This window comes from Carassius carassius, chromosome 34 (genome assembly GCF_963082965.1).
Source record: "Carassius carassius chromosome 34, fCarCar2.1, whole genome shotgun sequence".
Taxonomy (NCBI): Eukaryota; Metazoa; Chordata; class Actinopteri; order Cypriniformes; family Cyprinidae; genus Carassius; species Carassius carassius.
The window spans coordinates 21,485,041-21,502,920 of record NC_081788.1 but is presented as its reverse complement, the minus strand read 5'-3'; the positions used below and the strand labels follow the sequence as shown (position 1 = coordinate 21,502,920).

At 37.1% G+C, this 17,880-nt stretch overlaps 1 protein-coding gene, 1 long non-coding RNA gene and 1 pseudogene across 4 annotated transcripts; 1 reads left to right on the top strand and 2 right to left on the bottom strand.

Moving 5' to 3' along the window:
- Positions 1 to 142: 142 nt before the first annotated feature.
- On the bottom strand, positions 143 to 11,971 carry tnni3k (TNNI3 interacting kinase). 3 transcript variants are annotated; one of them, XM_059523009.1, is made up of 26 exons: positions 11,846 to 11,971; positions 10,548 to 10,702; positions 10,221 to 10,329; positions 9,983 to 10,068; positions 9,668 to 9,765; positions 9,444 to 9,554; positions 9,229 to 9,327; positions 9,019 to 9,157; positions 8,341 to 8,485; positions 8,097 to 8,201; positions 7,855 to 7,949; positions 7,568 to 7,717; positions 7,200 to 7,286; positions 7,014 to 7,070; positions 6,594 to 6,686; positions 6,463 to 6,520; positions 6,184 to 6,378; positions 5,229 to 5,333; positions 5,004 to 5,056; positions 4,588 to 4,640; positions 4,221 to 4,353; positions 3,195 to 3,304; positions 1,965 to 2,024; positions 1,712 to 1,881; positions 860 to 939; positions 143 to 590 (listed from the first exon to the last, which is right to left on the bottom strand). In XM_059523009.1, exons 1-26 carry the CDS (start codon positions 11,953 to 11,955, stop codon positions 514 to 516), a joined length of 2,733 nt encoding a protein of 910 aa, XP_059378992.1. In that variant the 5' UTR covers positions 11,956 to 11,971; the 3' UTR covers positions 143 to 513. The 3 variants fall into 3 exon arrangements, with proteins under 3 accessions (XP_059378992.1, XP_059378995.1, XP_059378993.1); XM_059523012.1 differs by lacking the exon at positions 11,846 to 11,971 and adding an exon at positions 10,773 to 11,351; XM_059523010.1 differs by lacking the exon at positions 11,846 to 11,971 and having other exon boundaries at positions 10,548 to 11,351.
- Positions 11,972 to 12,412: 441 nt separating this feature from the next.
- Positions 12,413 to 17,631, bottom strand: LOC132115225 (uncharacterized). Its single transcript, XR_009425445.1, has 3 exons — positions 17,306 to 17,631; positions 17,094 to 17,218; positions 12,413 to 12,474 (listed from the first exon to the last, which is right to left on the bottom strand). It is a non-coding gene; the product is annotated as an uncharacterized LOC132115225 (long non-coding RNA).
- On the top strand, positions 12,541 to 14,885 carry LOC132114585 (uncharacterized; annotated as a pseudogene).
- Positions 17,632 to 17,880: the final 249 nt, after the last annotated feature.

Genomic DNA, 17,880 nt, shown 5'->3' with positions numbered 1-17,880 from the left:
TATTTACTTGAAAACACCAAAAACAATATAAAAAACCTTCTACAACAATAAAAAGTAGTATGCATAATGAATGTAACACTATTCATTCTTACACACACACACACACACAAAAACAACAACAACAACAACAACACATAATGGCTGAAAAACACATCCAAATAGAGTTTTATGTGTCTTTACACTAAATGGATCTACTTATGGTGCGTTCACCTTAATAATCGTAATTTTTTTTATTATTATTATTATTGTTATAATTATCGTAGTTGACTATCCTGATATTGTACTCGGAGCTGTTCACGCCCTCTGACTCAGAATTATTTGTTTCAATGACAACATTCTTGTTTCCCAAATGACTTATTGTGAGGTTGGAAGAAGCCAGAGCTCTTTAAACATTATAACTTTGACAACAATGTGAACAGTGTTTGAAATTCGAAAGCTCATAATTATGGTAATTTGGATATGTCACGTATGCAAGTGTGTTTGTGTGCGAAGTTCTTCAAAGAGTTTCTGCTTCTAGTTGCTGTCCTCAAAACTTCCATTGCTGCTGCATGAATGGAAACGCATGGTGCTCATGGGATCTGACACATACCCTGCGGGAACAGCAAGGAAAACAGTAACTGACACGCACTTTAATACAACCACCCACTTGTTGCACCATATGCTTACACGCACACAGTGCTCTCATGTTTGGGAAAATGTCATGTTAACTTCAAACCAAATTTGGATTATGGATTATATCAACATGATTGTTGCCATATTTTATGTCAATTAAACTGAAAAACAATGTTGCCCCCCCGTTAAGCTGTTACATAAACGGATGAATCACACGTTTGCTAATAATTTCCAGTTGGACACAAACCATTTCTGTCAATGGGTGGGAACTGCATGTTCCTCCTCAGCTCATCCAGGGACAAGCCCTGTGAAGACCTCCGACCAGAGCTGTCAAAATAAAAGAGAGGATTGAATCAACAATGCAATTAGTATTGGTTTACACTAAAGACCACAGAACAAGAACGATTCTTCTGCAATATGAAATTTTAATGATGTTAAATAGGATACACTTCTGTTGCTTTGTTGTTGTCATATCAGCTCAATGAGGCCTTGCTGGATTTGTCCTGCTCAGATGATCCTCTATTGAATTTGTTTTCTATTTAGTTATTCACAGTGTCACTTTAGCCTGATTTATTGCTCATACCACCAAACTGCGTACAATGCTAGTTTAGGTTACAGAAAACATCATATTGCAATGATTATAACTATCTAAGACTCCAAAGTACGAGTCCCTTAATTTTTTACTTTTATGTTGACAGTTACCAGGTTCCTCCACACACACGCATTCATCATCACCCATAAAGAACTAAGAGGTGACCACCAGCAAAGGTTCTCAGTGTGAATGTCATGCAAGTTTCATTGCAGTCTCTCTTTTGTTTTCATGCCTCGGTTTCCAAGCAACAGCACTTCAGACTGTACAGAAGTGTTGTGTTTGGACTGCATGGCACTAACCAAACAAAAGAGCAAGGGGACCTGACTCCTCCATTAAAACATGAGTATGACGTATTAGCTTCTTTTTAAATTCATATTTGTTTTCAAACTAATGTAGTTTGGAAATAAGTTGGTTGGGGGCTCTTCCTAGCAAATACAACTCATAGTCACCAACAAAATTATAGTCTCATTCTTGGATGTTGCGTGATAGATTTATGTTTGTGTGTACTTTTGGGTCCAAAATGCATAGGCACGGGCATTGAGGGCGTATTCCAGCTCAAAGCGCGAGCGAAGGGCAGCTACGTGACTTCGTCCAGGGCTGCCACGTGCTACCAAGCAGTCCGTGGAGGACGAGGGTGAAAGAGAACCACTGCTGTTACTGGAGGCTGGCGACATAAGCTGGACACACATAAAAATATGAAGTAATGGACCAATAGAATAAAATGTATAGTAGATATATAATTTATGTGCATATAACCTACCTCCACGTTACACAGGCATTCCTCTAGTTTGGCAACCACTTCCGAAAACTCAGGTCTTTCCTGTCAGAGAGAGTCAAAAACAGGGTATTTTCATCAGAGAGGTTTGGTTAAAGTAGAGGAAATAATCACTGGCTCCAATCAGCCGCTACTCTGAAGAGGACTCTCTGATCACTGCCCAAGCATCATTTAGAGTGAAGGACTTCAAAAGACCAGAACACAGTACTTCATCAGAGAAGAGACAAAAAAAAAAAAAACACAAAGTTTGATTACAAAGACCATATATACACCTTTGAAATGATAAATCTATATATTTAGCAAGCATATATTTCATTCATTAAAAGTGAAATGCTACAATGAAATGCTGTTCTTTTGTGTTTTCTAAAAAGAATCCTAATAAATGTACATAAACGTTTCCATAAAGATATTAAGCAGCACAACTGTTTTCAACGATAAGAAATTTTTTCTTGAGCATCAAATCAGCATATCAGAATGATTTCTGAAGGATCATTCGACATTGAAGACTGGCATATAATGGCTGCTAAAATTACAGGAATAAACTACATTATCTAAAAAATATGTAATGTATTTAAATATAAAGCAGTTATTTGAAACTGAAAATTATCACTGAATACAGTGTTTCACTATGTTATTCATCTCTTTTACTAAATGAATGCACTCTAGAAGCTGTTAGCATACTGGCTCTTTTAATGTGTTTCTCAGCAAAAGCTTTGTGTTCTAGAGAATAGTGTCAAGCTGCACTTGGTACCAGGGCACATTCCTAACAAGCACGCTTGACACAGTTTCAGCCCCGCACCTGAGGGACCAGCGCTGAGAACATTACAAAGGCGCTGTACATGAGAAAACACCTGGCATAGGTTTGTTGTAGAGAGACACGGTAGGCTATCAACTGGATGCTCATCAACAAAAATACAAATTGTCCTGAGCTACAGAGATAAGGCATTCTGGGTAATCTGGCTGATTATCAGTGGCACAGAGAAGTAGTTCCAAAAAGAATGCTTTCTCTCCCCTCTTTACCTAGAAAGCAATAAACTAAATGTTACGGTATATTAACTAAATGTTATAAACAGTGAAAAAGTAACTAATTTATTTTCAGTCCTTTTTTAAAAACAATTTTACATGAATTTAAAGTAAATGTGCATATCTCTAGATAAACTTACTGTATGTGACTTATTTTCGGAGCATGTTTTTGGCTAGATGTGGGTCACTCACCTCTGGACAAACATTCCAGCCTCTCATCAGCAGCGCTGAGATGGGTTTGGGAATCGAGTATCCAACAGGAGGGCGGACATGATGATATGCCATATCTGCAGCAGCTGCAGCTGTAAAGAGTTCACAGAGCTGAGATTGAGACCTTGTTCATTCAAATGTATATATTATTATTATATGAATACACTTATGCACAATAATTTCATTTATTTTTAATATTTATATTAATCTGTTTTAATATTTTTTAATGGAACAGTTCACCCAGAAAACTAAAATTTACTCACCCTCAGGCTATCCAATATGTAAATTAGTTTATTTCTTCATCAGAACAGATTTGGAGAAATTTTGCATTACATCAACACTGCTGACCAGTGGATCCTCTGCAGTGAATGGGTGCCGTCAGAATAAGAGTCCAAACAGCTGATAAAAGCGTCACAATAATCCACCTGACTAAAGTCCATTAAAATCTTATGAAGTGAAAACCTGAATGTTCGTAATAAACAAATCCATCATTAAGGTGATTTAACTAAACCGTCCCTTCTGGTCAAAATACGAGTCTATAATCTAGTCACGCTTCAGTGAACACCAGTTGAAGCAAAGGTTTCGAGTTAAAAAACGTCTCAATGCTAAATTTGTTTATTGTGAACGTCCAGCTTTTAGATACACAAAAAGTGAATTAATGGACTAGAGCGGTGTGGATTATTGTGATGTTTTTGTCAGCTGTCTGTACTCTTATTCTGACGGCACCCATTCACTGCAGAGGATCCACTGGTGAGCAAGTGATGTAATGCTTTCTCCAACTCTGTTTGAATCTCAAAACAAACTCATCTATATCTTGGATGGCCTGAGGGTGAATAAATGTTATTTTAGGTGAACTATTGCTTTAAAAATTTTTAATTATTTTATAATGAATATTTTGTTAATCAACTCGAAAATAAAGATGAAAAACTCATAAAATGTCCCAAATACGGAGAAAATTAAACCTTATAACCCAGTCTAAAAGGCAGTGAGGGTATTGCAGTACAGTGCCTGGTTTGAGATGTGCGAATGGAATCTCCCCCGTGAGTAGCTCCCACAGGCAGAGAGCATAGCTGAACATGTCTGCTTTCACCGTATAGCGTGTACACTGGGTAAACACCTCAGGGGCCATCCAACGCAGGTTCTGCACAGCATTATGAGAGAAAAATGACAAACACAAAACAATGTGTGACTTACAAAACGCCTACTAACCCCAAAGGACAGGCACACATACTCCCCCAAAGACACAAATTGATGTATTAAACATGATGTACAAGAAAGCCAAAACCACAGTGTAAGCAGTATTAAAACTGCCAGCATGTGCTGAGGATTATTAATGCAAAAGACAGAATTAATCAAGAACACAGAGTGCATTTACCCCAGGTTGTTTAGTCATATTATCCTCATCCACAGACAACAGGAAGCGAGATTCTGCAGAATAATACAGAAGCATTTTCATTACATAAATTGTGGCGATCAAAAGTGACTTTTACGAACTGAATAGTTTTTTTCATAACAAATTGTATTATCAGCACAATTGGGTGAAAAGTCTATCTGAAACATGAATTTCATGTCTTAATATGTTGTTTGTCCCACTTTTGCTTTTAATGATCACAGCACTGAAGCTGTTGATTGACATCAGCAAGGTTCGCAATGATCCAAAGAGCATCTTGAAGCATAAAGCTTTCAGCTTTTTTCCCCAGATATAACTGTTTTTTCTCTAACAAAATAAAGCAGGAAAGAGTGAGGTAAGAATTGGATTCAGGTGCCTAGTGTGTCTGTTGCACATTTTACCTCCAAAATCAGCCACCACAGCGTGTCCATCTTCATAGAGTAGAATATTATGACTGAAAAGATATCATTCGTTGAAATAGAGCTGAGAATACTGCATTTCATCAGTGCTGCCAGTCTTGACAGTCTAAAAATATACTGATTATCATGTAATAGGATGGTTTAAACAAATGGACAGAGAAACACCATGATTATTGAACGAAGCGTGTTATGATGATGGTGACTAACCTGTTGAGGTCTCTGTGAATGATTGGTTGGGTCAGATTGTGCAGATACTCCATGCCCTTGGCCACATCAATGGCAATGATGAGCTTGGACTGCAGATCGATGATTCTGGATGTAAAAACATTAAGTGAACGCCTCCTCCTCACCACTGATCAATGCACAAACCCATCATCAAACAGATCAATGAGATGATGATCACCTGAAACTGCATACAGAACACTAAGTGGAAATCAAACACTTAATGGTATTGATCCAGGTCTTATAAACAGATCCTAGATTGCTTCAGATTTCTTCCTCTTATAGTTACATTCTAGCCAGGACATCTCTTAACATTTTTAAAAATGACCCTATTCATGACCTTAACGTTGAGTTCCACCAATTAGAAAAGTTGCTGTTACTATGGAAATGGGAATTGACCACCCACTTTAATAAAACATTACATTGATTACAAGTTATGTAATCAAATCTCCTCCCACACTCTCAATCCACACGGTAGGACTGCATTATATACACATAATGATTTTTATAAATGATAATTTATGGGGTTGGTAAGATTTCTTTATGTTTTTGAAAGAAGTAACTTATGTTCACCAAGGCTGCAACTGATGTGATCAAAAATAGTAATGTAGTGAAATATAACAATTAAAAATGTATATATTTAAATATATATATTTTAAAATGCAGTTTATTTCTGTGATGGTAAATCTTCAGTGACACATGATCATTCAGAAATCATTCTAATATGCTCATTTGGTTCTTATCATCAATGTTGAAAACAGTTGTGCTGCTTAATATTTTTGTGAAAACCTAATTTTTTTTAAGACTGCTTGATGAATTCATTAAAAAAAACAGCATTTTTCGGAAATAGAAATCTTTCGTAACATTATAAATGAAAAATTATTCAAATTTCTCTTGAACAGCAGTGTATCCATACATACACATAGAATTATAAAATCACCTCTTCTGCTCGTGCAACAGTGAGAAGAGTGATCCTCCAGACACATATTGGGTTACTATGGCAAACTGACTGGGGTCGTTCAAACAAGCCCCCACGAACTGGATCACACAAGGGTGGTTGAGACGACACAGGATGGACACCTCCCGACAGAACATATCTGTATCTGACTTTGAGCAGTACGTGTTTGCACGGTACCTGTGGAAAAGTACAAAGGTCATGGCAGTTTGCTTTGTATACATGATGTGGACAATCAGGGAAAACAAGAAAAAAAGCTCTTACCGTTTAATAGCAACTATTTTATTGCGGCACCTTCCTTTGTAGACCTTTCCAAAGGAGCCTATGGTTGCAGTGCTTTAGTGGATTTAATGGGGACTCGGGGCGAGCTAATATTCATCATTAAACTGACATACCTGATCCAATAATCTCATTAAACTCCAGTTCAGAAAGTTGAAGATGGAAGTTTGATGGAAGACTTGCTCTCAGGAGAAGGACATCTGCCTTCTCTAAGGAGAAAAGAGGGTAAATAGGAGTATGTTTGATGCCTTCACATCAATCATTGCATGAAACTCTAATCATGTTTCATTCAGCTTATGTTTTTGACATTTGCCCATGAGTCACAAAAGATGGTTTATGAACTTTACCCATTCAAACTTAATGGCTTAAACTATAGAAATTATGCAGTGGGAGGATGTTTGATGACAGTTTCTGACTCACTGCCTCTCAGAAGTTTTTGGTGACTGTGGATAGCAGTATTTCAGGACATAAAAAGAGTATCATAGCAACAGTGATTCATGGAGTCAGCTAACTGTGTGTATGTGTGTGTGTTTTACCTTTAGTCATACTTTTGATCTTTCCCAGGGGAGAAGGAACAGAAACATAAGATCCATCTGGAATACACAAAACAACAAAATAAACTTTACCAAGAATTCACAATAGCAACCGATTTGTCCAACCAGCTCATACACAGTACAAATCTGTGAGGCTACATGTGGAGAGTGTGTCAGAGTGTGTCATACCCCCTCCTGGTTGAGAGTATTCATTGCAGGGTGAATCATCCTGAGGTCGCTTGTAGTGTTTTAGCAGAGTAACAATGGCATCATGGCCTAAAATTAACATCCACACATGATCATAACACGTATATAGTAAAATGTATATTTGTCAGTCTAATATTTTCAGTCATGTTTAACTTTTATATTCCTTTTTTCTGTCATTTTAGACATTAACTGACATATATATATATATATATATATATATATATATATATATATATATATATATATATATATGTGTGTGTGTGTGTGTGTGTGTGTGTGTGTGTGTGTGTGTGTTAAATAGATGAGAGAGATAACCTTTATAGATCTATAGATATATACTGTAAGATAACCTTTCTCATAGGCCCACATTAAGCATGTCTGTTCATCCTTTTCCCCGCTGGAGCGGCTGGGGTCACAAGCCACCAGATTCATATCTGCTCCGTTGTCCAAAAGAAACTGAACCAGTCGGATGTGTCCATGGAAACAGGCACTATGCAGACCTGTTGTTTCAAAAATCAACCAGACTATCATCATAAATCATATAACGTCTGTCTTAGAACATTGAAATGTCAAGTTACAGATGATTTGAGCAGAAATTTCATTTTTGATGTAAACCAGATTACTGCTGTCATCATACCTGTGTGTCCATCTCGCCCCTGCTGGTTGATGCTCACAGCATTCTGACTGAGCAGATACTTGACCATTTCCAGGTTCTTGCCGTAGGTGCAGGCACTACAGGATACAATTAAAGCTTAATTTAGTGCATAACAATAGGATCAAATCTTAACCCCAATCTGTCATTGGAGGAATACAGATTTCTATTTATGTCCATACATTAATATAAATGTAACAAACGGAAGTGGTGAGGAGGTACGTTACCTGTGAAAAGCTGTCTCACTGAAGATGTTCTCCTTGGACAGACTCTCTGCGCCAGACAACTGAATAATCTCTTGCACCACTTCAGACTTTCCATTGTAGCAAGCTCTGAGGGATAATATGAGACTCAAATCACAATCACTATTACCACTCTCCAGATTCCAGATCATTTAGTTCCACATTAGTGATTTGCTGAGTTTAACTGCCACCTTGTGTTGAGTGTGATTAACTTCTCAGGTGAACTCACAGGTGGAGAGGTGTGTCACCGTAGATGTTGACAGAGTGCGGCTGTATGGCAAAGGTGCCTTGCAGAAGGAAACGGACAACCTCTTGGTGTCCAAATCGAGAGCAGAAATGAAGGGGAACATGGTCCTCATTGTCTTGTGCATTGACTGAACAGGAGAGATTTAGGAGAGCTTTAAAAGAATAGTTCACCCAAAAATGTAAACTTGCTGAAAATGTACTTACCCTCAGGCCATCAAAGATGTAGATAAGAACAGATTTAGTTTTTTTTTAAAGAAATGTATAAATACTCTCAATAGAGAACTTATATTTAAACTAGAAGCAATGGTTTAAAGTTAAAAACATCAATATTATGGATTTGTTTATTACAAACATGCAGTTTTTCACAAGAAATTAACTGACTGGCTGGAGTTGTGTGGATTACTGTGATGTTTTTAGCAGCTGTTTGGACTCATTCTGATCGCACCCATTCACTGCAGAGGATCCATTGGTGAGCATGTGATGTAATGCCAAATTTGTCCAAATCTGTTCAGATTAAAAAAACACACTACATCTTGGATGGCCTGAGGATGCATATATCCACAGCAAATTTTCATTTTTGGATGAACTATTCCTATAAAGTAATATAATCAACGTTCACAATCAAGTAAATCTCAACTAAATGATTCAGTAAAACTCTCACCGTCAGTTTTGCTGCCGTCACCCATCAGCAGTTTGACAATGCCCAGATAGCCTTTAGCTGCAGCCAGGTGAAGTGGTCTGTCCCCCACCTCTCCACTTGCATTGACATCAGCCTCAAACTTCATCAGGAGCTTGCAAACCTGTTCCACAAAAAAAAAAGAAGAAGCTGTTATGAAGTCCTGGATATATATGATATGAAGTGAAGACTGACCTGCTCATGGCCAAAGTAAGCTGCAATGTGTAGAGGGGTGAAGAACACTGCATCTTGAATGTTAACATATGCCCCGTGTTGCAAGAGAATATCAACAACCTTGAAGAAAAGTAGGGGAATCCTATTGAATATGTCTTTCAAATGTGCTCATATGAAGTCCATCACAATTTCTGAATGACCTGGTTGAAACAGTTTATCTCAGGTCCAACACACACCTCAAGATGGGCGGCCACAGTAGCTGTATGTAGTGCCGTGAGGGCTCCGTACCCCACCTGCTGGATATCTGCTCCACCATGCAGCAGCGCAGTGACCAGTTCAGCATTACCCTACATCACAGAAACAAAATGAGCCACTTATCACATACATTTTGTTGTTTAAACATTTTTATCTTGATTAATTTATAGACCACAGTATTTTGGATTATTAACCCTTGACTGACCTTGAATGCAGCCAGGTGCAGTGCAGTGAATCCATTCCGGGTAAGTCTGGATGGACGCAGACCTCTCAGCATGAGGGTCCTGATGTGAGCTTTATTCCCTGGTAGCAAAAAAAAAAAGGAAATCAGCTTGAATTAAATTAAAGTACCATAACAACTGATGGTAATGAATCAAGCAAATCAACAGTGTGAAATTTGCTCCTACAAAGTAAGGTAAATATATTTACAAATTGATATGATAATTCAACATAAGTACATAGGAATAGGTCATTACCATATCACTGCATTATAGTCAATAACATTTAACATTAGCTCTACCTCCACATATGCAGCAGAGATGCAGCAGGGACAGTCCACCCTCTGTACGATAATTCAGATTCACTTTATTGAATGCTTCGTCTGAGCTGCAGAAGACAACATAAAACAGATTTCCACATTCACTCTTTCCTGCAGTGTTATTAACACAGAAGTCTCCACCTTAAGCCACATTTGTAAACACCAATAACAGTACACTGCAAAAGAGGCTAACAAAACGCTTAGTTTCAATCGGTCTCACCTGAAGACATGCTTGAGTTCCTTGAACTCCTCCTCTTTAATTTTCAAGTCTTCCTCCAGTCTCTCAATTATAACAGCATATGACTCACTTACTTTCTTTTTCCACTCATCTAAAGCAAACCGACATTGAATCAACACGACAATGTGGACACAAACAATCCAATTTCACATAGAGAAAAATCATTACTCACTGTGAATAAATACTGTATATATGTCAACAAGGATTGAAAGACTGAAAATACTCAAGTCTTAATCTATTTATATCAACATCAACTGAAACAATGAACCGAATGAATCAAACAGCCAAATGAAGAAGCTTAATGTTTACCTGTACATGTTTGAGTGGGTCTTGATTTATAATTCCCCATCAGACTGGTTGGTGTAAACTTTTGTACACGGTTAGCTAGAGGGAAAGTCTCATGCAGTGGTAACACAATGCTTTGGCACAATAGGGAACCGTCCGATAAGGGATCACAGCCACTGCTAAAAATACATCAGCCTCAGTGTGGAACATGTGACAACAATGACAGCTGACCTCTCTGAGGATCTGTACCTATTATAGGGTAAAGCTACAGTTGATTTCTCTCTTCAGACAACAGCTGCATCAAGACTAAACTGTATGTCTCTATCTTTTTAGCCCTGAGAATGTCTTCATACGGTTTCTTCCTAAATTTCAACATTTCCCCTAGGTTCTTGTTCTGCAGAGTTTCCTGTAAAGAGGTTAGTGTGGGATTTTTAGTAGTGTGAAATTGGTTCCACTATCCAGTGCCTTCAGTCCAACACAATCCTCCAGATTAACCTCAAACAAGCTCAATGCCTTAACATGAGCAGGACTGGATACACTTTTCTTTAGATAATCTTGAACACCAAAAACTACAGTAACAAAACCTGTTTTTCCATCCAGGTTTACAGCCAAAGAGTCTATGGAGGTGTCACTTGGCAATGACAGATCCGTAGAGAGAACCAACAGAGAGAGAGGAGTGAAACCTGACTTATCAAACACCAGATTCTCTATGGCAGGAACACTGTAGAGCTCAATATCATCAGCACAGGTAACCAGCATTCCTGGCTTCATGTGTGAGAGGAAATCCACATAGATTGCAAGTATGACCACCAGCATTTGATATATAAGGTTTCCCAGGGGCAAAGTTATTTCAAAGAATGATTTCTGAAGGATGGTGTGACACTGAAGACTGGAGTAATGATGAAAACTGATCTTTGACAACACAGGAATAAATTACATATACATTACATTCTAAAATACATCCAAACAAAAAAAGGATTATTTTGAAATCAAATAAATGCAGTCTTGGTAAGCATAAGAGATTTCTTAAAAAAAAACATGTAAAAATCTTACCGACCCCAAACTTTAGAATGGCACATTAAGGCTAATTAACAATCAACCAAATGCACGAAAGAGGTTTGATGAATTAAATAGATTAAAATAGTACCTGCATTAATAAGGATGACTTTGAATCCTGACAGTGACTTTGCATATTTACCATGTAGACACTGTAGTGAATATAAAGTGGATCCACCATTACCTGTATGGTCAGATGAAGAAACAGTTCTTAAAAACGTACAGGAAATAGTTTTTAAAACATATTTTTTACATATATATCTCACCAATCTTGCATCCTGTAGGATCTGCAAGCATGTGATAACTGATGCCAAGAGGCAGTTCCTCTCCAGTTTTTCAGTGATCTGAATTCCATAAGCAGACTTCTGGTCCTCATCCACTGAGTAATGATCACAAGATCCCAGAATTTATCAGACTGAACTTCTCTACATGTGGATGGAAAATTAATAACCGTTTCTCTTGTAATAATTAGAAACCCTCATGAGCAACAAACAATGTCAGTGAATATTCTCAGCAACAAAAAAGTGCCACAATATTCCCATGCTATATGAGAAAATCACTCAGCAGCAATCTCATATCATCACTTTACAAAAGTCAATACAAGTCAAACAGCTGTATCTTTAAAGATTTAAACATTACCTCTAATTTGTTTGAATTTTTCATATTTCTCCTTTATGCAGATGGATGTTTACATTCTCTGCCACTATGAGAACCAGCAGGTCCTGTATCTGTCTATATCACTACAAGAAAATCGGACTTTTATTCAACGACAAATATGAATCAGCAAATGACATCATGTGCGGAACTATGTGCGACAATGATCAGTTATTTGCTTTTACCATTAGATTATAGGATCGAAGATCTGACGGAATGTACTCACTTGGTGAAGTTAGATCTGAAAGGAAATCAGATAATTGCTTCCCTGATTATTTAAGGAGAACAAATCACTAACAATCATCTCTCTGCTCAGATTGTTCAGCTCCCTGATGCTTCATGTTGGTGTCATCTGAAAGAACTGAAAATTCTATACACGACAACAACACGTCAACCTGGAACACTATTAAAGGTCTGTCTGGCTGTTTAAACCTGACTGCTTTAACTCTCTATGACACCCCGCTCAGTTTAAAGAAGAGCTACAGACACTGTATGGTTAACAAACACATGGTCACTGAAGACTTTGGACAACTTTGTTATCTCTGATGAGAAAATCATACAAAACTTGTCTCTTCCCTTTCGATTCAAATCCTTAAATTAACACTTTTGTGTACCATCTACAAAGTTGGTTAGTGTTCATTACTTATCCTGATCTTCTTTGTTTGTTGTGTTTACTATCATGTCTAAGTGCAAAAAAAAAAAAAACCTTATTTGATGTTAATCTTCAGCATTCATTGAAGACTGAGATGAAAGTGACGTATAAAATAATCTCTAAAATAAACAGGATTCAGGCCTTTTATTCCCCTACACTTATTATACAGTACTGGATTCGAGACCATTTAAGTAGAAGAAATCTTCTGTAAATATGCTGCATTTTTTAATATCTTGATATTTGCTATGCAACGTCTTTATATTCTTATTTTGTTCACAATAAAGTACAAAATAATTATGAATATATTATTTGGGATTTTTGTTCAGTGGATTGAGAAACTGGTTTTCAGAGGAATTTTACATTGTCAGGCTTTGCAGTACTGTGATGATCGCGACTCAGTGAAACACAGGGAGAGAGAGATCCAAGTGCAGTTATGTTTTTATTAGGGTAATCCAAAACGTAATCCAAAACAAGCCAGGGTCAAAACCAGAAAACAGTCCAAACAAACAAACAAACAAAGAAGGAACAGGAACTCGGGAGACGAGAAGACTGGGTATGACATGAAACGGAAGGTAAGGACTCCATGAAGACAAACAGGAAAAGACGGGTAAATATAGGGGGGCTAATGACTAATAAGTAAAGACACCTGGTGCAATTAACAGGAGTGCAATTACTGTGATGAAGGGACAAGGCTAGTGGGAATTGTAGTGCCTACGGTGAAGTGCCTAAGGGGAAGTGAGCCCACTAGTGGACACCCAGGGAAACAGAGACTAGACAGCGTGACAAGTACAAAGAAACAGATAGAATCTGGGAAACCATTCATTTCCATGCCTTTGAGGACAGAAAATGACCAGGTACAATCCCAGTCTCAGAATACCATGAAAGAGGACACAGATGACCACCCAGAACAAGTGTGTACTATATTTGACTGATGTGAAAGTGAAGTGATGTGTGCACACACAGCAGTGAACACACACAATACTTAACTATTACTACACAATATTTAGTTAATGTTTTGATCAACATTATTATGTCAACGAAACTCATCTAAAAAGTTTAGTTAAATTAATACGATTCTTTTATTTTTTTACTTGCAACAATGCATTTGTGGTTACAGGTGCAATGAATGGTGTATCTTAATGTAAACTCTTTTTATTAGTTATGCATTTGTCACTTCTACACGGGTTTTACAGGATGCTGCAAATGTTAAATCAGTTGACAATCAACAAGACCTGAAAGCACCACGCAACACCCCTCACTGGAGTCTGAAATCTGAAGCCCATTTTCAAATTTAGTAGGTACAAAAGAAGTTTTAGCTATAGTAAATCTCTAAGAGAGTGATTTGATTCACTGAATGCTTCTGTTTTGCGTGTCTAGATATCATTGTGACTGTTGGTCCCTGTAATGAAGAAACTGAAGAAGGAACCTTTCATGTTTTAGGACTAAAAGCTTTGGTCCACCAGAGTGAGCCACTGAGTGACATGTTGTGGTCTTGTAAAGTGAGGCCCTCAGCCATTTTCACACTCTTAGTCACCTGTTATTACTTCAGGGCAATGTCTGATTGGTTGTTGCCATGACAAAATCAGCCTCACCTCCTTAAAATTGAAAGAGCTCACCAAGCATTTGAGAAAGCCAGAGACATTGCAGAGAAGGTAACTGAGCGTCACATTGACCGTGAAGTAGCCAATGGTCATCGAGACATCTTTAGACAGGCTCGCAGAACAGAAGTGCATCTGCAGCAGGAACAGGAAAGGGTGGATAAGGAAAAAACTCTCTTTCTACAAAGAGCCAAGCTGGAGCAGGACATCCATCATGCGCGTCACAAACATGCCAAGTTTTTGGAAGAGAAGAGGATGAGGATCCAGGAGCAAGAGATGGTTTGCAGTTTCAGCCAATAGCACGACACTCTAGCGAGGGCAGTGCTCAGATACAACACATGGAAACATGTAACCAGCAATAAATGCATGATTGTTTTTGATTTAACTCTCAGTTTAATATGACATTTACATATTGGTTAGTTAGAGAATCCTTCGTGTACAGTAGCTTTAAAAGCAGATTTACTGCATTGTTGTACAGAATAGTATAATATAATGAATTACTTACTAGAAGATGTATGCAAAAATTATATTTTCAAAGTCCAAAATACTCCCCTAATACACATCCACCCCAGTCTGTCATGCACAAGTATTAAGGAACTAGTATTAAGCCACCAACTTCACATAACAAAATAATTCCACATTAACTGGGTCATTATTACACTCTTTAAATAAGCACTTAAGAAAGATTAACTGAATGGCGTGTTTTAACAGGAGAATTGATTCAAATCATTGCAGTGCAATATATATATATATATATATATATATATATATATATATATATATATATATATATATATATTTATATATACACACCTTCTCATTCAAAGAGTTTTCTTTATTTTATGAAAATTGTAGATTCACACTGAAGGCATCAAAACTATGAATTAACACATGTGGAATTATATATGGAATTGTATACATAACAAAAATTTCTTTGATTACTGCTTTGCACACTCTTGACATTCTCTTGATGAGCTTCAAGAGGTAGTCACCTGAAATGGTCTTCCAACAGGAGTTGCCCGAGAGATGCTTAGCACTTGTTGGCCCTTTTGCCTTCTGTCTGCGGTCCAGCTCACCCCTAAACCATCTCGATTGGGTTCAGGTCCGGTGACTGTGGAGGCCAGGTCATCTGGCGCAGCACCCCATCACTCTCCTTCTTGGTCAAATAGCCCTTGATGCCTTCAGTGTGACTCTACAATTTTCATAGTCATGAAAATAAAGAAAACTCTTTGAATGAGAAGGTGTGTCCAAACTTTTGATCTGTACTGTATATATATATATATATATATATATATATACAGTACAGATCAAAAGTTTTAGTTTATCAAAACAGTCTTAGTATAACAGGAGGATTTTTTAAATGCCAAGGCAAATTTAGCTTGACAATAAATAGAGATTAACTACACTAAATTTCTGCATGTAACAGTATTTATTTCAAAAAGTCCTGTTCTGCGAATCAGCAGTTAAGAAAGAAATTCAATGCATTGTTCTGGCCTGACATGAAAATGTAGACTTTAACATTCGTCACTAACTAATCTAACACTAATAAACACTAACTAATCTATGCAAACATGATTGCGTATGTCCCAGGAAGGACCACATATCGACCTTGCCACCTGTTTGAAGTTTATTCATTTTATTTTGTACTTTGAGTCATTGAGAACGACAACAGTGCAATATGCTAGCTTCTGGAAGTGGCATCTGAATTATTATCTTTTTAAAATTATAACATTAATATTCATCAAGGCTACATAAAACAGGTCTCTATATATTTATATATTACATATGGAGTTTAAAAAAATAAATAAAAAAACTGCCCTGATAACAATACAAATGCCCTTTTTCTAAATTCAAAAAAGTATAAAACTGTCACTGGGGCAATATACCTTCAAAATTGACTAATATGTACACTTTACGTACTAATATGTACCGGTCATTTTGAAGTACTGGTATTTACATTTAAGGTACTAATATGTACCATTTAGAGGTAAATATGGTAGAAAGCTGTACCTTTTAGCTTTTGTATCTTCTGCTACCAGTGACAGGTTTGTGCCTTTATTTTCTGAGATGGAAGAGTTTTACATATCTAAAATTCACGATCTTTTACACTAAACTCAAATGTGAATATCTGTGTCAACCCTATATATCTTGACCCTAAAAAATTTTTTTAGAAACAAAATAAATTTCTGAAAAACATAGAATGGTGTATTCAGCTTTCTCATAGGATGGAGGTGGGCAGGGAAGCCAGGCTGTCTTCATTCTCCTTCAGGAAAGTGCTACATGAGGCGAAGGTGCAGTAGAAACTGGAGGAAAGCCCAGCGATGTCAGTGGAGATATAGGGCAGCACGCCAGGAGTGGCCTGGTTGTAGTAAGAAATCTGAGAGAAATGCATACATAAGCATGTAAGCCAACACACTTAACCTTCAGTACTTTAACACCTACATGACAGCACAAGGAACCACTCGAAGCAGTTTCTAAACATGAGTTATAAACTAATTTACCACACATTATTTCAGTTAAAGAGATTGCAATGTTTAAAACAATTCTTGAACTTTGACTCATTTGCTCATTCAGTATAAATGTCCATTTGGCTCTCTGTGTATTTATTACCTTAGTGAAAGGGTTTTCCTCCTCCCAGATACTGAACCCAGCACACAGCACCTCTCCTCTGTTGTAGTCTTCAATGGGAGGGTACGCAGGCAGGGTCACAGAACGCAGGGCATTCAAATAAGGGTCTCTAGAAGTGACAAAGATGTAATAACTTGTTATTTTGCCCTTTGGAAAGACACAATATAGAGATTCTGTAGGATTTTAAGGTTTACCCAGAATCACAAGGGCGCCTCCTGGAGACCAGGAGGATGAAGTCCTGGACTTTGCCTCGTTTAGTCACAGAGGGGGTGACAACATGGTAGATGGTGTTGTCTTCATCTGAGTCAGTTATCACTTCACACGCTCTGCATTAAGGCATATTTATTACGGTCAAGTATAATATCAATGTGCTCTACGTTAAATCAAGTTATTTGAAACATGGCTGATAACTTTGATCTGCCAGCCATTGAAGCAAACTCAATTCAATTCAATTTATTCAGTTCAATTTTATTTGTATAACACTTTTTACGATACAAATCGTTGCAAAGCAACTTTACAGAAAATTTATGTTTCTATAATATTTAGAAGTAGCATATCAGTGGTGACTCAGTTTATGTACAAACAACCTGTAAGATATAAATTAAAAAGACACTTGTAAAAGTATCATTTCATTTAAATTTACATTTATAGATTTTAATGAAATTACTTTAATTAAAAAAAAGGTCTGTAAATATTAATAGGACTTTTAAAATGCTTCTGAAAAAAGTCTCATATGTTCACCAAGGTTGCATTTATTTGATAAATTCAG